This window comes from Dichotomopilus funicola (assembly GCF_033296635.1).
Source record: "Dichotomopilus funicola strain CBS 141.50 unplaced genomic scaffold C8A04scaffold_14, whole genome shotgun sequence".
NCBI classification, from domain to species: Eukaryota; Fungi; Ascomycota; class Sordariomycetes; order Sordariales; family Chaetomiaceae; genus Dichotomopilus; species Dichotomopilus funicola.
The window spans coordinates 21,670-41,798 of NW_026944035.1; the positions used below are offsets into that span (position 1 = coordinate 21,670).

Here is a 20,129-nt window from a genome sequence, read left to right on the forward strand (position 1 = left end):
GTGTTCAAATTTGGAGTTCTTGTGACCGTCTCAGACTTTCTAAGCGGGCAAGTTAAGTGATAGAGAGAAGTCTTAGGGAACATCGCAAGCCACAGCCTAAGCTACAACGTTAAAACTGGGATAAGCACCGTACTTTTTTGAATGGGTAACTCGGTAACAAGTGACACCCGAAAAACCTCCAAGCGCAGACGTGCCATCCTTCCCGAAAATCCAGCGCAAAGAACTCCAGCTGCATTTCTCACTGGCTCATTCCGAGTACCTGGCATGACCATACCTGGCATGGCCTTTGCAGCTTGCCTTGTTTGCTACCCGCTGCAAGTTGCTCATGCATGTTCGTGACTTCCCGTTGTGTGACATGATATTGACTAGGACTTTGCTGAGACGACTAAACATACAAAGTCCCTGGGTTCCCCAGCTCTCTCATAAGCATTGTCAACACCAGGTTGTTATTTCTACAACCTTTATATGCTGTGGCTTCCCGACAAACCTCGAACTTACTGAACAATGCAGACACGTAAGGCCATTAACTGCCCATAATGGGTCGGGTGGTCAGATGAGAGGCCTTCGTTCCTGCCATTTCCAGTAGGTATAAGACCCTGCCACCATTGTTTTTATCGACCTCGAGTGTTCCTTCCCCAAGTTTTAAAAGACCTTTCGGGGCCCAGGAAACCTGACAACGCGCCGAACTTGACGTGCATTTGCACTCCAAACCATTCTTCCCACACCGAATTGTTACCATTAGGTATATCGGCTGACTTGCGGATCCAGCCCGGCTTCGAACCATAGCGTCTGTACTTACAGTATCAATCTCACCCGCAACACCGGTGTGCGCTGTAGTTCCCAGTCTACTACATCCAAGGCGACTCAGAATCTTCCCAGAGCTGCTTCGGAGTGGCATCGGCTGGAACGGGCGATCACTCGTTGGTAGAAATCAGACGGTTGCGCCGCCATACTGACCCATCGGTTATATATAAACTTCAACTCAATAGTTCAAGTCTTTCTACGCTTCTGTTAGGCCTAGAGCGATGGCGGTCACCACCACCACTGAACCCTCCTCCAAACCCGCCTCCGAATCCTCCTCCAAACCCGCCTCCGAAAACGCCTCCAAACCCGCCACCAAAACAGCTTTAGAACTTGCCGACGAACGGGCCTCCAAACCGGCCACCAACCCGGGTCCCAATCTCCTCGGCCGCCCCATCGACAGCCATTTTCTAGTCAGGATCCCCGTACTGCTCATCCTGACGCTCTTGATCCAATCATTCTCGTTCACCAGCACCAGAAACATTCCCACAACTTTCCTCGCCAACTTAGCCCAGTCCACCGCAGCAACCTTTGCGATCCAGACGGCCGTCGCCGTTCCCTCGATTCTCTTGCAAAATGAAAAGTTATACGATCTATCCGGGACGGGCAACTTCGTGGTAGTTATTGCGATGAGTCTGGCTCGGACAGCGCGGTTGAACCAAGGGCCTGGAAGCGAGGTGGGGGTTGTCGATGTCCTGGGGGCCATCACGAGGATCTTGAAAGGAGAGGGCATTTACAATGGTGGTGTCTGGGAGGAGTTGGGCGTGGATTGGAGACAGGGCTGGGTGACGGCACTTGTTTACGTGTGGGCTGTGAGACGTAAGTTTCTTCCTCCCTCTCCTGTTAGTGCTTTTATTGCTCGTTTATCATCCTTAGGGAGCGGAATAATGCTGGCCTGAGTATGGCCAGCATATTTGCCACGGACGTTATTAGTTTATGGTTATTGCTTTCAGTCTTCATCACGATGAAGCAAACGCACTGTCTTAACCTGAGTTTCAGTGGGCCTATATACGTTCATCCGGTCGATTTGCCGAGGGGGCGACTCTCGTTTCGATAAGTTCCGCGACAACCCGAGGAAGTTCTTCGCCGTTTTCATGGCCCAAGGCATTTGGGTCACACTTTGCACCGTTCCGGTCGTTGCCGTTAACTCAATCCTGGCCGATGGGTTTCCTAGCTCTGACTGGAGGACCAGTTCACCTGCTGCCGCGTTCATCAGGGCAGTCTGGTTCACTCTCGGCCTGTGGTCTTTCTTGCGGGGCTTCGCGATTGAGTGCCTGGCCGATTGGCAGCTATCAAAGTGGCTCTTGGACAGGCACTGGAAAAAGCACGAGGAGGTGTTTTGCGGCAAGGGACTTTGGGACAGGTGGTGAGTGACCCTGTTTCGTGCTTACACTCTCCGAGTGGTAGTTAACGAGGTTGGCAGCCGCCACCCCAATTATTACGGCGAGTGTCTTGTGTGGCTCGGTATCTCCATGTGCTCCGCCGCCGTCCTCATGTCATCAGCTGCTCAGAAATCCACTCGCCTCGGGTTTTTCACAGTGTGGATTCTATGCTCCCTCACGCCGTACTTCGTCTACAAGCTGCTGCGAAACATCAGCATCCCAGTGATCGAAGAAAAGATGGATTGGAAATACATGGAAATCAAGGAATATCGCATTTGGAGAAGGGACAGAACGCTCAGGATCTGGCTTGATGGCGCCGGTATTATCTATGGTTGTGCCTGACGCGTTCGACACAAACGCTCAGATGGATTGCGATCGGGTCGAACCGGCACCTGTAGAACGCCTGGCGATCAGGCGAGCAAGCAAGGGATGGGGGTGAAGGACGGAGGAGAGTAGTGGGGCGAGAATATATACGATCAGTGGGTATTGCCTGTAAACGGCGCCATAGTACATGTTCGGGGCCGTGTCAGTCGTGGTGACCGGGAGTTGGGGGTGATTCGGTGACGGCGCATCGATAGGTGGAGAGAGGTGCATATAGGCATGTATTGTCCAACAGCGATTATGTTCTTAATTGTTTCGTTCCTCGGATCATCCAGAATGGTTCACTATAGCCTGTATATGCTGCGCTCCTCATGATGGCCTCCTCCACCGAAACCACCAGTTCACAGATGCATTCAAGCCCCCCTCCACATCAGAAGTACTCACAAAACTGTGCCACCAACCTTTAGGAATAAACATCATGTCGCGAGGCCCAACTTCCGCATGTTGCATAAGTTGATACTCGGGCGCAAGGCCCTGCTCCTCCTCCCCTTTTACGCCCTCCCCCCAAACGGCGTCGTACCACGCCTGCCTCTCGGAACTGTGCATCATCTCCTCGCCGCGGATGGCGCTACTTCCACTGAAACCAGACGACGTACTGTGGTGACTGCGGTGGTGGGTGTCTAAAACACGACGAAAGAGGCGCTCGCCGGCTACGGGCGGGAGCACACGGACTTGTTTGGTGCCGTGGAGCTGGCAAAAGATGTTGTGGTTGGGGTCGCGGTGCCAGGGGGTGAAGGTGGGTTCGAGACCGAGCCAGATGCTGCTTGTGTAGATGTCTGCTGGGGGCGTGGTAGGTGTAGGTGTGGTCGTGGCTGAGGCTGAGGCTGAGGCTGAGGGTGTGGTTGTGTGGGATGGCGTTTCTGTGAGGAGTGCGGGAGTGGGAAGGCCATGCTGGAGGCTTGGAGGAAGGTTTGAGAGGGGCATCTGAGCGACGTAGAGCCTGGAAAGGCGCCTGGAAGGGTCGGCTTGGGTGGTGTTATATTGGCGAGCGGCGTCGAGTAAAGCGAGGGGCGCGTGGAAGCGTGCGAACCCGGGGGTTGCGGGAGACTCCCACTCGAGGAGTAGATGGTGTAATAGCTCGGCTAGGAGGCCGTGGTGGGGGACTTGGGATGATGTGTTCTTTAACCAGGTCTGGAAAGCCTTGAGGTTTGCGTTTAACACGCCCTCGATATCTGTCTTGTCGAGGACGACTTCATAGGCAGCAAGGGCTTGTCCATGTTTCCTGAAGTGTTGCGTGAAGCAAGCCCGCGTCCCATCAAGTTTAGTGAAGGCGAACCAATGGTTCAACGCCGGGATATGGGTTGACGAAGGAGGAAGACCACGGGTGTCTGGTGATGCGTCATTGGTAGGGCTGACTTGGTTCCGAAAAATTACAGCCTTCAGTTGGTTATCTGGAGCCCCCGTGAGGGCATAAAATTCGGACCTTGTCACCGGGGAATTGCCTTCATTGATAGCGGCAAGGTGCAGCAACCGCCTCGGGGCATTGGTTGTGGACTGGCGTTGGGCAAACTGCCGTAACGGCAATGTACACACCCGGTACATGACCTAAGGTGTTTGGTATGGTTGCCCAAGAAAACATTGATCGGTTCGGTTTGCGGGAGGCCTCCCGTACAGGGTTGGGGTTGATAGTGGGGGTCTCCGGCGCGGTTCTTTCGTGTGCGAGAGAAAACGCGGAAGCACGTGGTTCTAATTTAGAGTTGACCACTCACTCACTTCCATCCAGGTTTGACTTGGTTGCGGTGCACGGACCGCCGCCTGGCCGGGCTACCCCACCACGTGCCCACCAGCAGAAATCAACCAGGCTGCGGTTCTGGCCAAGCGGGCAGCCAGGGTCGCCGACACAACCACCAACCACATTGAATTATCACTGAAATCCGGAGCCCGACATCTCTTTGCGCCAGCCCGTCGTCGTCCACAACCTGCGATCTATACGCCCTCTGGGGCCATGTCACAATTATAGGACGGTCAACCTCTCTACGCGTCGGTCTAAGAACGAGAATTGCCGCGCAAATTTGACACGAGCGACGCCCCGACCCTCTTCCCCCCGCTTTCGTTAAGCGCGTGCGCGGTGCGCGCGGACGGCTTTGACCACGACGGCTCGCCCCTATTAGCCAGTGTCTCCCGCCCGATCCGAACCGCCGAATCTATTTCAAAGAGTGGATTCCGCTTTACTATCTCGATCTCATACCCCCCAACCTTTTGCGCAGAGCATCGAATTTGCCAGGATGTCAACATCTTCAGGAACCCCCGAGTCCTGGATCTCCTCTTTCTGTTCTCTTCTTGGGCACGAATACTTTGCCGAGGTATCTGAAGAGTTCATTGAAGATGACTTCAACCTTACGGGCCTACAAAACCAGGTGGCCATGTACAAGGAAGCTCTAGAGGTATGGATGTTAATCGCTTCCAACTTGTCATATTGCATGTTCTAGAAAGTAACACTTTTTTTCTAGATGATTCTTGATGTTGAACCGGAAGAAGACGAAGAGGAGGATGATGAAGAGGAAGAGGACGAGGAAGATATATCAGGGGACGCCCGAGACGGCCCAGGGCGAGAGCGGCGACACCACAGCCGCGTGGCAAGCGACTTGTCCGTCATTGAGTCTTCCGCCGAGATGCTTTACGGTTTAATCCACCAGCGCTTCATCTGCTCGAGGGCCGGCATTCAGCAGATGTCGGAGAAGTACGAGCTAGGCCATTTTGGCGTGTGCCCACGGACAAACTGCAACCAGACACGGACCCTTCCCGTCGGCCTCTCGGACATACCTGGGGAAGATACCGTCAAATTATTCTGCCCCTCATGCCTTGACGTATACGTCCCCCCAAACAGCCGATTCCAGACCGTCGATGGCGCCTTTTTCGGCCGCACATTTGGCGCCCTCTTCCTCCTAACTTTCCCCGAGTACGATCTTTCCCGCTCCGGCGCCGAAGCAGCAAGCAGCCTGGCCCGGACGGGCGAGGACCAAGCCATGATCAACGGCATGTATCCCAAGAATATTGCGCCAGGACTTGGCCGTAACAAGATTTATGAGCCCAAGATTTACGGTTTCCGAGTATCCGAGGTGGCAGACTCTGGCCCCCGTATGCAATGGCTGCGCGACAAGCCCGACGACCTGGCAATCCTGGATGAGGCCCGCAACTTCGCTGAGGAACACGACGCCGAGTCGGACGACGAGGATGACGATGACGAGGGCATGACCAACACGGGGCGGCACGGGACAAAGCGACAGTACAACTCGGTGATTAGGCAAAAACAAGGCCGTAATGGGACTGCTATGGAGGTGGATGCCAATGGGGCGGGCTCGGAACTCTGACACCTCACAGGGTTCAACGCTTCACAACGGCGCTTACTCTTCCCCCCATTCATCTTACCGCCGAATACGACCGAACTCCCAACCGATTTCACCCCAGGTTAGCATCATCGGCGTTTGTACTTTCGGTCTTAGGTTGTTGTTCTGGGTGGGAGAAATGAATGATATGATCTAGTTTTGAGACTGGCCCGTCAAGGTGTTGTCTGATAGGAGCAAGAGAAGGCGACGAGCGGATCGTAGGGTGGGGAAAAGCCGCTTCCCATTTGCATTCCCTTCATTCGTTTTTCCGTTGCTCGCGACATCTTGTACGCGCCTGGTATGGCATTGCGGTTGGATGTGGATCGTTCGGAGGGCGGATGCGATGTGATGGCAGTTGGGATGGGATTGGCGAAACAAGACGAGGGTTTTTACTTTTGATAGACTTGGGAATCAAGGCTTTTGCGTTTCCGGAATCAGGGCGTTGGTGTCGAAGATGCATGGATTTTGTGATGAGACATATGCGGTGCCGATTCCCCAGCGGCATGCATTAGCTTGCATCGTAGGCCAGCTAGTGGTTTCACGGCGGCTTGACGAATGTTTCCCGCTGGGGATGCTACACAGCAAAGAAACAGACACTCGGCCCGGGAAAAACGTCCTGTGGGGTCTTGGCTGCATCATAAGCTGGCTCAACAACCTCAAATGGTGGATGTTCAAAGGGATCACGTTACGAACGTTTCAATATTCCAGTCGTAAACATGTTGTCCAAACGCCCCATCTTGAGTTGCTTATTTATCCGTGCATCCCTGAATGTTTGCTAGGACGGTTTGACCATCATCTCCCTCATGCTCTTGTACATAGTATGTTTGCACGCAAACGCCAAACAATGCCTTGTTATTTCCATTGTCCCGCAACAATTTGGCCGTATGCGTACGAAGAGTCATGTTCGCGAGGGCTTCGCGCAACCACTGATTCGGAACACGGAGGGCGGTCGAAAAACCTCCCGACCCCGATGAGGCGAAGCCGACACGCATTGCTTGGCTCGGAGAGTCGGAGATGAGCGGGACGGCCTTGAGGTCTTGAAGCTCGGCAAATCTCAGGATAACAAACCAGGGTTGGTTCAATTGGGTTGAGCACTGCGAACAATTTCTCGTTGGAAAAAAAAATAAATCTTGCTCCTTCCCTTTTCAGCCGTTGCCAATGGTGCTCACCAATCGTTCAACATCGGGAATTTACTGTCCAACAACCCAGGTCTTGTGTCCGACTCGTTGCAGTTTCAGGTGAACCACCCTACATCGTACACTAAAATTATTAGGATAACGAAAGACCACCGCCATTTGTTGACTTATTCGGTTTTACCAGTTCTTGTCATCATGACCGGTCCCAAAACTGTTCCCAAGGTATTAGAGAAGCTTACGAATATTTGCACCTCGAATTTGTCAAAACAGCTTCCCCACCGATCCTTCCATTTCGGTTCTGCGGGGTCTGCTTGCCCCACTCGTAATTCCTGACACCCTTGACCATTGTGCCTTCCTCCGCCTTTTCGCCCTTCGTTGAGAGGGCGTCGTCCCGTGAAACAAATCAGGGGAGGCGGAAGCAACGGCGACGGTGGAATGTCTCAACAAGCAAGACATGCAGGTGCCTCTCATGTGGCAACTGCCCGACATTTCTTGGCATAAAAAAAGCCCTTGCTGTATTCGTCCGACCCGCTCTCCCGCTTTCGCTCACCCTGGGCATCCGGCCTTGCAGTCGCAACCACAGATGCAGGTTCGTTCCGCTCCGGGCTTCCGTTGCATCGACCAGAACGGCAAAAAGGAACGGCCACCAGTCGGGACTGCCCAATAATACCACAACTCAACCCCCGTCCCCCACATGCCGGGTGAGTCGACGCCGGGACTTGTCTCCCGCCCACACGCCCGGTCTCCAAGGTGCGAGGGTTCCCCACCTCCTGTTGACCTCTTTGCTTCTCGCTTTCTCTCTCTTTGCTCAAGCCTCGCGAGTTTCTGTCCGACCGCACCTTCGGTTTCGGGAAACGACTCAACAATGTCCGGAGTTCAGACCGACAGCTCGTTGACTGTTAATTGCACTTTCTGAAGCAACAATGTTGAGGTGGGGTCTAACAAGTCACTTTACTGTATTATAGCTTACTGCGTATCCCAAGAAACCACATTCGTAACCCCGACGGTTGCCGGCCGGGAACGTTCTTCTTTTTGACAAGAAGTCCATTTTGGTATAATGCCCCATCTTCAGTGGGGTCGGCGCAAAGCTCTTGAACCCCAAGAACCCCCATGCGGTGCCATCCGACAACGAGCCGCATCTCCGAACCACAAGGTTGCCATGTTGCACTGGGTTGGATTGGTCATGGTTTGGGAGCTGCCAAGCTTTTCATTTTGTCCGCCCTTTTCTTGAAAGCTTCCTTTTGTTCCCCCATCTCGAGTGAGCTCGTTGAATTCTCCCCTCTCACTCTTAAAACTGGACATCCCATTCCTTCACCAGGGGAGCTCGGTGGCCCACCTCGCACTCTCGGAGACCGACTCGAGTGGCAGTCACTCTTCACTCGCCCCCAGTGTAGTGTAGCTTGCCTCTCGCTCCCTTGCGTTGTTGATCTCGGTTTTCACGACCGACCTTCCGTTGATACATTCCATCCCTTACACTCTATACAATTTGCCCATGCGTCGTTCCCAGACCCGGTGATTCAGTATCTACGTCCGCTGCTGCTAGTGTTGCTCGGTTGATACCGGTACCAGTTGCAACGGAGACTCAACGATGACCTCGGACCCCGAGAAATCCGGCCTTGAGTCGGCGGCCCGGCCGATCAGCACCTCGTCGCCTTCTCGCGTATCCACTTCTTCCACGGCACGCAATGCTGGCGACCACGTTGAGGAGGCGCGCCGCAGCAACCCCAATGGCACTACAAGAGCGGAGGGCATCTCGGTTGAACAGGCCGAAGCCGATTTCGCTGACCTTCAGCGCGAACTCTCACATTTATCGCGTGCTAGCCAGCGCCGCAACGCTAAGAGTGACGAAAAGGGCGAAAAGGGCGAAAAGGGCGGCGTTGAAGCTGGGTCCGCTGCATCCGAAGAGACGTTTGAGCAGTTTGACTTGGAAGCTGTTCTAAGAGGCGACTTGGATGCTGAGAGGGAGGCCGGCATCCGACCGAAGCATATCGGCGTTTACTGGGACGGCTTGACTGTCAAAGGCGTTGGCGGCCAGACGAACTATGTCAAGACGTTTCCGGATGCATTTATCGACTTTTTCGACATCATCACGCCCATCCGACGGATGCTTGGTTTCGGCAAGAAAGGCACCGAATCTACCATCCTGAACGAATTTCGGGGTGTCTGCAAGCCTGGGGAGATGGTTCTGGTTCTGGGAAAGCCCGGATCTGGCTGCACCACTTTCCTCAAGACCATCGCTAACCAGCGCTTCGGTTATACTGGTGTCACCGGTGAGGTTTTGTACGGGCCCTTTGACGCCAAGGGGTTCCGGCAGTATCGCGGGGAGGCACTCTACAACGAGGAGGACGATGTTCACCACCCTACGCTTACTGTCGAGCAGACGCTCGGGTTTGCGCTCGACGTCAAAATTCCAGGCAAGCTGCCCAACGGTATCAATAGACAGCAGTTCAAGGAAAAGGTCGTCACTATGCTTCTGAAGATGTTCAACATTGAGCACACTCGCAAGACCATTGTCGGTAACCCGTTTGTCCGGGGCGTTTCTGGTGGCGAGAGGAAGCGAGTCTCAATCGCCGAGATGCTTATCAGCAACGCCTGCATTCTTTCCTGGGACAACAGCACCCGTGGCTTGGATGCCTCAACGGCCTTGGACTTTATGAAGTCTCTCCGCGTTCAAACCAATCTGTACAAGACTAGCACATTCGTTTCGCTGTACCAGGCCTCTGAGAATATCTACAATTTGTTCGACAAGGTGATGGTCATCGATGAGGGCAGGCAGGTGTACTTCGGCCCGGCATCCGAAGCGCGAGCATATTTTGAGGGACTTGGCTTCCTCCCCAGGCCGCGGCAGACTACACCAGACTATGTCACCGGATGTACAGATGCGTATGAACGCAAATACCAGGAGGGAAAATCCGCCGAGAACGCCCCGAACAGCCCGGCCACCCTGGAAGCCGCTTTCAAGGAGTCCCGATTCTCCAAGGACCTGGACGAAGAGATGTCAGCATACAAGAAGAACCTGGCGGAGGAGGCTGATCGGTACGAAGACTTCCGGGTAGCCGTCCGTGAGCAGAAGCGCCGTGGCACCTCCAAGAAATCGCCCTACTCGGTCGGATTTCACTCCCAGGTGTGGGCGCTCATGAAGCGCCAGTTTCTACTCAAGAAGCAGGATGTCTTGGCCCTCGTCCTCTCCTGGCTGCGGAACATCATCATCGCCATCGTCCTCGGTACTCTCTACTTGAATCTCGGTCATACATCCGCCAGCGCGTTCAGCAAGGGTGGTCTGTTGTTCATCGCCCTGCTCCACAACATCTTTAGCGCCTTCTCCGAACTCGCCGGGACCATGACGGGCCGCGCAGTGGTCAACAAGCACCGCGCTTATGCTTTTCACCGGCCGTCAGCGCTTTGGATTGCTCAGATCTTTGTTGATCAGATCTTTGCTGCGACACAGATTATGGTGTTTTCGCTCATCGTCTACTTCATGACCAACCTGGCTCGTGACGCCGGCGCATTCTTCACCTTCTACCTGTTGCTCTTGTCCGCCAACATGTCCATGACCCTTTTCTTCCGTATCTTGGGCTGCATCAGCCCAGACTTTGACTATGCCGTCAAGTTTGCGACCGTCAGCATCACGCTGATGATTACCACAGCCGGTTATTTGATCCGTAAGTTTCCCGGTGTCTCCATCGTTTAGAACCACGCCCTTTCATCTACCCTGATTCCTAGCGAGCTGGGCAACAGCGCTAACGGTTGATTAGAATACCAATCGGAAAAAGTGTGGTTGCGGTGGATTTACTACATCAACGTTGTCGGTCTCTCATTTAGTGCCTTGATGGAGAACGAATTTTCACGCTCCACGATGACCTGCACGGCCGAGTCTCTCATCCCCGCTGGTCCAGAGTACACGGATATCAATCACCAAGTCTGCACTCTCGCCGGCAGCAACCCAGGCACCCTCGAAATATCCGGTAACGATTATATCGAACAAGGGTTCTCGTACCTGCCAGGTCAACTTTGGCGTGACTGGGGCATTGTTGTCGCCATTATTGTCTTCTTCCTCATATTGAACGTCGTCGCCGGCGAGTTTGTCCGGCACGGGATGGGCGGAAACCAGGCTAAGGTGTTCCAGAAGCCAAACGCGGAGCGCAAGGCCCTGAACGACGAGCTGCTCCGGAAGCGAGACGAGAAGCGTCGAACGGGAGCGGAGGAGTCGGACTCATCGGACCTTAACATCAAGTCGGAAAGCATCCTCACCTGGGAAAATTTGTGCTACGAGGTTCCCGTTCCCGGCGGGACGCGGCAACTGCTAGATCACGTTTTTGGGTATGTCAAGCCGGGCCAGCTGACAGCGTTGATGGGTGCGTCTGGCGCTGGCAAGACGACGTTGTTGGACGTGTTGGCCGCCCGCAAGAATATCGGTGTTATCTCCGGGGATATCCAAGTGGATGGCGTCCGGCCGGGCAAGGAATTCCAACGCGGTACCTCATATGCGGAACAGCTCGACATCCACGATCCAACGCAGACAATCCGGGAGGCCCTGCGATTCTCGGCCGACCTGCGTCAACCTTATGACACTCCACGCGAGGAGAAGTACCGTTACGTCGAGGAGATCATTGCGCTCTTGGAGATGGACACGTTTGCGGATGCTATGATCGGTTCGCCCGAAGCTGGTCTCACGGTTGAACAACGGAAGCGTGTCACGATCGGCGTCGAACTCGCAGCCAAGCCGGAACTACTGCTTTTCCTTGACGAACCGACATCTGGGCTTGACAGCCAAAGCGCGTTCAACATCGTCCGGTTTCTCAAGAAGCTCGCTGCGGCGGGCCAGGCAATTCTCTGTACCATTCACCAACCGAACGCGGCGCTGTTTGAGAACTTTGACCGGCTGTTGCTACTCAAGTCGGGCGGGCGCTGCGTCTACTTTGGCGACATCGGCAAGGATGCCTGCGTCCTGCGCGACTATCTCACGCGGTACGGCGCTGAGCCCCGGGAGACAGACAACGTGGCTGAGTTCATGCTCGAGGCCATCGGTGCCGGCAGTTCACCGCGTATCGGCAACCGAGACTGGGGCGATATCTGGGTTGACAGTCCCGAATTTGTCCAAGTCCAGGCCGAGATTTCGCGGATGAAGGAACAACGCAAAGAAGCCGGCGCCCAGCGTAACCCGGATCTCGAGAGGGAATACGCCTCGCCGCTCTGGCACCAGCTCCGCGTTGTCATCCGACGCGCTAACCTGGCCCACTGGCGCATGCCCAACTACCTCTTCACCCGACTTTTCAACCACTTCGTCATCGCCCTGCTGACGGGTCTGACGTACCTCAACCTCGACAACTCGCGCCAGTCGCTGCAGTACAAGGTGTTTGTCATGTTCCAGGTGACCGTGCTGCCGGCCCTGATCATCTCCCAGATCGAGGTCATGTACCACGTCAAGCGTGCTATGTTCTTCCGCGAGCAGTCCAGCAAGATGTACAGCACCTTCGTCTTCTCCACCTCCCTCCTCGTCGCTGAGATGCCCTACAGCATTCTCTGCGCCGTCGCCTTCTTCCTACCACTGTACTACATGCCCGGCTTGCAAGCCGAATCCTCCCGGGCCGGCTACCAGTTCCTCATCATCCTGATCACCGAGATCTTCTCCGTCACCCTCGGCCAGGCCCTATCAGCCCTCACCCCGTCCCTGTTCATCTCCTCGCAGTTCGATCCCTTCATCTTCGTCACCTTCTCGCTCTTCTGCGGCGTCACCATCCCCGCGCCGCAGATGCCGGCCGGCTACCGCACCTGGTTGTACGAGCTGAACCCCTTCACTCGATTGATTGGTGGGATGGTGGTTACGGCGCTGCATGAGCTGCCGGTGGAGTGTGCGCCGGAAGAGCTGAACCGGTTTATTGCGCCGCCGGAGAGTGAGTCGTGCGGGAGTTATATGCGGGCATTCTTTGAAAATGGCGGGCCCGGGTATTTGGTGGATAGTAATGCGACAAGCAATTGCGAGTATTGTGCGTTTAAGGTGGGGGATGAGTTTTATGAGCCTTTGGGGTTGAGCTTTGACAATCGGTGGCGGGATTTGGGGATCTATATTGCCTTTATTGGGAGTAACTTGATCCTTTTGTTCGTTGCGGTACGTTCTCTCATCCTTTTTTCGTTTCTTACCGTCCCTTACACCCGCTCTTAACTCAATAATCCAGTACTGGGCTTGGAGAAAAGGTCACTCCTTGAACGTCTCTGTACTAACTTTTGAAACAGAGCCGATACCTCAACTATAACAGGCGGTAAAACAAAGTGAGTTGGGCTAGGTATGGGTGGTAATAGTCTCTGTGGTGCTAGGCAAGCGATCAAGTTGGGAGCTTGGAGATTGGATGGCGGCGAGCGCTGTTTAACCTTTTCAGCCAGGTTACTTACTGGACATCCGTGATATCTGTATCGTTTCAGAACATTGGCTTAGGCGTTTAAAAAGATGGGATCTGCAAGACGTAGAGAAGGAGCGCAGTGTACATACATAATTACTTACAGATTGCAAATTAAATAATTGTGCCAACATAACAACACGCTCTGTGATAGTGGTGACTCCGGGTATGGTTTGGAACTTCTTCTAAGGGGCTAGGAGTCGTTCTTAAAGGAGGTTGGATCATGTAAGTCATGATTCGTTTCAACTATCTTGAATTAGGAATGCAGAATACGATATGAAAACCTCAACCTAGGGGTAACGCAGCTCCTTCCACGGAGAAAAAAAGAACCCGCCCAATCCATACCCTATACCCTACTCCCCATGCACTAGGTTCCGTATTATCCCGCCCAAGACGCATATCTACCCTTAGTGGATTGTCTCCGGGTTCCCGGTTCCCGCCTCCTTAATCGGCTGCTGAGCCGACTCAGTAGCCGGTGCATTCGCCGGCGCAGCGCCAGGCACCGCCTCCTTCTCTGCACCAGACGCACCGGACGCACCAGCCGCCGCCCCCTGGCCCTGACCAAACTTGCCCAGCACCTTATCCAAGCCAAGACCCCTATACAGATCACCGCCAGACTCTTCCTTCTTCAAATCAGCCAAACGACGCGCCTCACTATGGATATCCTGCACCTGCCGCTGGCTGGTAGTGTAGAAATCGACGATACGCTTGCCCGTGGGCGTGTTAGTGGCTTTCTCAAAGTACGAGCCGAGCCCCGTGAACAGCGAGTTGGCGCGCTGCGTAATGCCGTAGCTGGCGTCGGCGGCGCGGGCGTGGTCGGTGGCGTGCGTGCGCTCGTCGAGGCGCCGCAGCGTGCTGACGAAGCGGTTGGTGATGCCGTGCTGCTCGTCGAGGGCGATGGCGCGCTGGAGACCGGTGTCGGCGACGAGGTAGCCGTGCGCGAGGACCTCGGCAAGGATCCGGCTGCGGGGCTTTTCCTCTTGGGTTAGGACCGAGGAGGCATCGTCGACGTCGCGGGTGGTGTCGGCTTGGTGGGTTGGGCTGGTGGTGTCGGTGTCGTTGCCGGTTACGAGGATCTCTTGGCCGCCGAGCTGGGTTTTGTTGAGGAGGAGGGCGGTGCGGGCGGCGGTTTCTTTTTCGAAGGTTACCGTGGCGGACTTGAGGTCGCCGGCCTCGGGGGTGATGTTGATCGTTGAGATCTTGCCGCTGAGTCTGGGTTAGCTCCCTCTCGAACCTTGAGAGCGCGATCACGGGGGTAATAAGTAAGGGAATAAAGCTTACCAGAAGCTAAAGAAATCCTTAATTTCCTTATCTTCCGTCTTGGCGCTGACGTTCTTCACGTAAACGGTGGTAGCCATGTTGACAGTTGGGGCGGTAATAGTTGGTGGGGGAGTGAACAGGAAGTTTCTGCCACGGAATCGCCCACAGAAGTAGAAGAGAGCCAGGCCGAAAGAAGCGGGGTAGTTGGACCCCAAACGGTCGGATAATGACGTAGGTTCAAGTCGGTTTTTAAGTTGCTCGAAAAAAATCTGAGTAAGGGAAGAATCCGATTGAGGCAAATTTACCTAATAAAACTTAGTTTAGCTCTGTAGGAAGCCATAATGTCTAAGAAAAGGAGCCGGTTTTCTTTTTAAACACTAGGACGCGTGCAAGGCGTGTTGTTTGTTGAGGGGAGACGTCATGGCCCACCTGTGGGGCAAATAAATGTGGCTGTGTAACCGTCGCTTTCTGAGGCATTGCTGATGCATGCATGTGATTCCACATGCTTCCTACTAGGTCCGGCATGAGTTGTGGCTTGTTACAGGGATATAGTATTCCCGCGGTTCCTACGTTAGTGTCCTTTCGGTCGCTCCGACAGTACCTCCTGTAAAGTGAAGGCATTCAGCGTTTCGAAATTTAGCACAAACGTCGGCAGCAGATGCCAGATCCGTAGATATTTGGTCATGTCATTTGTTATGATGTGTACTAGTCGAAAAATATAGGAGCATCGTTCGTTTCCCCAGTCACTAACGCTGGCATTTTGAACAAAAAGGCTGAAGGAAAAATGAAACCTTCCAACACTCAAGAGCTCGGCTTGGCGGCTGTTTTGGCAAATTTCCTGTCAACCTCGTCTTCTAACGGGCCCCGCGGGTTCGATGTGAGATTCTAGTGTAGTTGGTGGTCAGCCGCCGATCATGGAGAGCCAAGAATGGCTGGTTGAAACTAACCTTAAGGGCCTCCTTATTGGCCTCCTCTTTATGCGACGCATCATCGGTTCCCTTGCCGGTTCCGGGGACGTCGTGCATCTGTTTGCCCGTGGACCGCTCCGGGGGAGGTGACTGACCGCCTTCGGGCATGTTGGCTGCGTTTTGACGGAAGGATATTTTCCAAGGTATTTGTTAAGGGTTGAGGCCTAGTTTAGTGGCTGGGTTAGCTAAGAAGCACAAGATAGGGAAGTCAATTGGAAGCTCACCTACGTTTGCTTTGGCAAATTGGTGCTTTGCCCTTATTTTCAACTTGTGAGATGTTCTTGGATATAGTCTGCGAACAGTGAAACATATGAGATATCTCTTATAAATGCCCCTCGACTGCACGTTGACATCAGTGCTCTTCTCTTCAACTCGTCATTACATCATGGACTACCTTGATGGAGACTGTCAAACAGCTCCTGTGGGGACCTTCCTTGGCAAAAGAAACGGCCCAGCCCACTCCGATTTGTGGGGAACTTTTTATCTCTGCATCAGCACTTCGCGCCTCATTTTACTCCTGAGCCGATGTCAACAAGAATCCAGCCATAATGCCAGAGGTTCTCTGGTATTTGGGACGAAGGTAGTAATCTTAGCTTAGACTTCTGCGAAGCGCCCAGAATGTCATCTATTCCCGTATGGACGGCTAGCCGGACACTCTCATGCTTCTTGTTTCAAGTTTATTGCGCGAGTCGGAACCCCGGGGTTCTGCCATGACACAACACGTTGAGGTAATACGTCGGGCGCTGCTGGCTGGAAACCGCATAGAAGTCGGGTCCGGAGCGCATATCTTCAAACTGACACGATGTTGATGACAGTTGTTCCATTGTCGTGAAACCAACGGCTCCGCACTGAGAGCCATGGGCAATCAACAATCTAGAGCTTCAGTAGGGTGTGTTAAGTCATATATGGCTGGCGAAAAACACAGAATGAGCTAGAGACTACTGAAAAGAGCGACGGAGAGAACTTTCTCTTGTTCGGTTCCGATCAATTGAGCAACAGTTCGCCGAGTTGGAAAGCTCAAAATTACGACATATGCCGCAGACCAGATGTATGACAATACATCATCGTTGTCAAAGATGCTGCAAAAATGTGATGTATTGTGTAATGTTCCGTATCATTGCCCTTGCCGGTTCCGGTACAGTGAGCCGGGGTCACCTGCGGCCCGTGATGTGGGGTTCCCTGCACAAACTCCCCCACCCCTCCACCGCTCCATACTTCTCCAACACCGACCTTCTTTCCATCTCCGCCCTACGATTGCGCTTCCACCGGACTTCCCAGGCCATTCGTTATCTGCGCTTCATTAGCCACGCATCGGCGAAGCCACTCTTTTTCTCGCATCATTTGATTTTCTGCGCGGCCCTTGATCGATATCTTGTTCAATCGCCAGTTAGCACTTGTTCGTCACAGCGCCCAGCTGTGGGTCCCAAGGCCCCTGGTCTCAACTCGAACTGCATAACCATCACTGCAAAGTTCAACAGACATTGTTCCGGCGATGCCCGATCTCAACTCTGTTCCGCCGTCTCCCCATGCTCTTGCAAGCCAGTCGCGTCAGACATCACAGCAACAAATGCCGCCGCCGCCAGCGCCGACTTCCCCCTCGCTCAACATCCTCCCTTCGAACCAAGTCGCCGTGAATGCATCAACCTCATCCAGTCTCCCGTCTCCTGGTTTCCAGCCCGCAACCTCTCTCCCGGGTCAAGCAATGGGCGACAACACCGGTGTAGGCCCTGGGCCAGGACCTCTGCGGCACCCGCGGCCCATAACCGCCGCTGACCTCCATCTGCAGCTCGAGAAGGAACAAGAGGCAGTGGTAAGGTTCACAGCCGTCTCCAGATTTGGCCTCTAGCTAACCAAAGTTGTCCAGGTCAACCGCCTTACCCGCGAATTGTCAGTCCTCCGTGCTGCCCAAAACGCGTCGGTCGTGTCGAACGCGTCGTCCACCTCAGCTAGCGCCTCGGGTACCGAGCCCGCCCCATGGAGCGATGGCGTCTCCCAACATCCCAGCCTCGGCTCGAGTCACTACCAGCCCGTCCGCCATCAGCGCACTTCATCCAGTGCCAGCTCTCGCAGTCTCGTTGCAAATGCCGGCTCCGTCTCAGCGGCCTCTGTCATCGGCATCTCTTCGCCTGCCCCTGTCCGCCCGACTGCCCAACCCCCGATCCCCATTATGGGCACTGGTGGCGTGCCCCTCAGTCGCCAAAACAGTAGCGCCTCCCGTCGCAGCCGCACCGGCTCCCCGTCTCCGGCCCCTCACTCGCTCTCTGGAAGCTACACGCACCATCACCACCATCATCCTGCCGGCGAACCGGGCTCGCTACCGGGGTACTTCGCATCACGCAATCCCACGTCTGTTCCCATCCCGATTCGATCGCAGTCCGGTGCATCTGTGGCGACGACCACGAGCGAACTGTCCCCGGGGATCATGCAAGCTACTTCACGATTCGAAGAAACCGCCCTTCGCCGTGCCGAGCTGGAAGAGTACAAACGGGAGAACGAGGCGCTGCGCCGACGAGTCCAGGAACTGGAGAAATTGGTACGAGATGCCGCAGCGAAGAAGGATGAGGGAGGTAATGCGCCTCAACAGCAACAGCAATCGCAACAACAGCAGCCACAACGACAACCAGAGACTGAACAATCACCGCCGCTGCCACAGCCGACGCAGCAGCAGGCTCAACACCCGCTGGTAACTCGTCCGAGGGCGGCAAGCGGAGCTAGTGTATCGGTGAGAAGTGTGGTGGGTGTTGGCGTTCCAGAAGAGGAAGTCGTTGTGGGTGAGAGTGCCGCGAGTGCGGCTGCGGGGAGGGGAGAGGGGGCAAGCGGGGAGAACTGAGCTTGGTGAAACTTCTGTCCGCAATTGAGGGGATTTCTGTTGGCTTTTCCATGCTTCCTTTCTTTTTAAACCCCCATATCTTCGCCTTTTTACATTTTTCCTTCCACGCTTTGGGCACATTCCGTTGACCCCGATGTCCGGTCCCATCTTTCCACCCTCCCTTCATTGTGGTTTCTTTACTTCCTTGCGGTGTTTTGAGGTGTGTGAAAATAGTGATTTTAATGGGTGTTGGCTTACACCTTGAGTTCTCCCACGCCGGGTGCGATTTCATTACCTGGTTGCTTGTTTCATTCTACGTCTATTTCCTGTTCTCTCCGCCTAGCACCGGGTTGTTTGGTAAATGGGGGCATTTGGACCAACCGCTCAATTGATAAGTGATATATTCACTTTTTGGCTCTCACCTTTTTTCCTTGTCGGTTCAATGTAATCTTGGGGTTTGTTTTGTGACTCCTATGCAGCGTGGTACAGTGCAGTAAGGCAGTGGTCTCGGTTGAGGGGTGACAGCGGTTGGTGTTGTATCATTGTTGAGTGGCTGATGTTATGGACGGAAAGTTGAGGATATTGGCAGTCGGTTGCTGGGCCTAAACATGGAGGTGTGTGCGTGCATTGGGGGGAAACATCAGGGGGCACTTGGGATTGGGGTTTTGCGCTGGCGGGAGGGAAAAAACACCATGGTCGAACCCCCGAATCTTTCCTCACTCTCTTTTCCGAACCTCCTAACCTCCGAACCGCGCCGCGATATTCACGGCCCCGCAGCGGTGCGTTCAATAAACGCCGCCAGGGTTCCCGGTGTATGATCACCATCCAACCGACTGCTTTTAGAGAGGGCTGCTCTGTTCACCTAGTGCACTATTCGACCACCAGACGCTCGCTTCAACCGTCAAGGTACCACCAGACAAGATGTCCATTCACTGCTTCGAAGCCTGCAACAACTGCGAGGAGTTCATCCACCTGCTGTCCTACAACAAACCTTGCGACCAAGTAGCCTACAGGCTCAAGTCTGGAGATCTACATCCCATATGCGGACAAATACATACAGATCCTCATTAACGACACCAGTAGGCTCGGTTGTTTTTATGAAAGGATGTTCGTCAACCATGCACAGGCTGCAGAGCCAAAGGAAAGAAGGTGTTAGGCACCGGGCCTGGGGGAACGGTCTGGGTCACGGGAGAAAAGGGAATGAGCTCGATCTATTTCCCCCTGGCCTCCCCATTGCAGGCCAGACTCTGCCAAGGGCCGCCTGGTCGAGTGGGATAGGGTTGCGCTCAATATTATACAGCTGGCTCGGGCACTGTCGGGTGCACTGTGCGTACTGCGGGCAAGCAAGAGGTTTTGTAGGACGCGGGCACGGGGGAGTGGGGGGTTGGACCGAATCTGCCTTGTTGCGACTGAGTTTTTTGCTTTTTGCCTTATTGTGGTTTCTCTTCTGGTATAGGTTGATCCGAGCCTGCCTTATCGTGACTGAGCCATTTGTTCCCTTCTTTTCTTTTTCTTTCTCCCTTTTGCACCACCGTCCTCGTCGCCGTCACACCAGGCCCCTTATCCAGCGGATTCACTGCCCTCTTCTTCAACGACCGACCACCTCCATACCCATTCCCATTCCCATTCCCATTCCCATTCCCATTCCCATTCCCATTCCCATTCCCATTC

At 54.3% G+C, this 20,129-nt stretch overlaps 7 protein-coding genes across 7 annotated transcripts; 4 read left to right on the forward strand and 3 right to left on the reverse strand.

Annotated features, from left to right (window-relative positions):
• Positions 1-1,025: 1,025 nt before the first annotated feature.
• Positions 1,026-2,525, forward strand: C8A04DRAFT_35610 (uncharacterized protein; the record flags this gene model as incomplete). Its single annotated transcript, XM_062783234.1, has 3 exons — positions 1,026-1,620; positions 1,801-2,167; positions 2,225-2,525. The coding sequence occupies 3 exons, from the start codon at positions 1,026-1,028 to the stop codon at positions 2,523-2,525; spliced, it is 1,263 nt and encodes a 420-aa protein (XP_062638923.1).
• A 348-nt stretch (positions 2,526-2,873) lies between these two features.
• Positions 2,874-4,106, reverse strand: C8A04DRAFT_10515 (cupin-like domain-containing protein; the record flags this gene model as incomplete). Its single annotated transcript, XM_062776608.1, has 1 exon — positions 2,874-4,106. One exon carries the CDS (start codon positions 4,104-4,106, stop codon positions 2,874-2,876), a length of 1,233 nt encoding a protein of 410 aa, XP_062638924.1.
• A 683-nt stretch (positions 4,107-4,789) lies between these two features.
• C8A04DRAFT_35611 (casein kinase II regulatory subunit-domain-containing protein) lies at positions 4,790-5,875 on the forward strand (the record flags this gene model as incomplete). The annotated part of the gene is made up of 2 exons (XM_062783235.1): positions 4,790-4,948; positions 5,015-5,875. The coding sequence occupies 2 exons, from the start codon at positions 4,790-4,792 to the stop codon at positions 5,873-5,875; spliced, it is 1,020 nt and encodes a 339-aa protein (XP_062638925.1).
• Positions 5,876-8,614: 2,739 nt separating this feature from the next.
• On the forward strand, positions 8,615-13,290 carry C8A04DRAFT_26553 (ABC-2 type transporter-domain-containing protein; the record flags this gene model as incomplete). The annotated part of the gene is made up of 3 exons (XM_062779962.1): positions 8,615-10,688; positions 10,782-13,135; positions 13,261-13,290. The coding sequence occupies 3 exons, from the start codon at positions 8,615-8,617 to the stop codon at positions 13,288-13,290; spliced, it is 4,458 nt and encodes a 1,485-aa protein (XP_062638926.1).
• Positions 13,291-13,828: 538 nt separating this feature from the next.
• On the reverse strand, positions 13,829-14,779 carry C8A04DRAFT_26554 (uncharacterized protein; the record flags this gene model as incomplete). Its single annotated transcript, XM_062779963.1, has 2 exons — positions 13,829-14,627; positions 14,703-14,779. The coding sequence occupies 2 exons, from the start codon at positions 14,777-14,779 to the stop codon at positions 13,829-13,831; spliced, it is 876 nt and encodes a 291-aa protein (XP_062638927.1).
• Positions 14,780-15,482: 703 nt separating this feature from the next.
• C8A04DRAFT_26555 (uncharacterized protein) lies at positions 15,483-15,757 on the reverse strand (the record flags this gene model as incomplete). The annotated part of the gene is made up of 2 exons (XM_062779964.1): positions 15,483-15,566; positions 15,629-15,757. The coding sequence occupies 2 exons, from the start codon at positions 15,755-15,757 to the stop codon at positions 15,483-15,485; spliced, it is 213 nt and encodes a 70-aa protein (XP_062638928.1).
• A 1,384-nt stretch (positions 15,758-17,141) lies between these two features.
• C8A04DRAFT_10520 (uncharacterized protein) lies at positions 17,142-18,479 on the forward strand (the record flags this gene model as incomplete). Its single annotated transcript, XM_062776612.1, has 2 exons — positions 17,142-17,459; positions 17,514-18,479. 2 exons carry the CDS (start codon positions 17,142-17,144, stop codon positions 18,477-18,479), a joined length of 1,284 nt encoding a protein of 427 aa, XP_062638929.1.
• Positions 18,480-20,129: the final 1,650 nt, after the last annotated feature.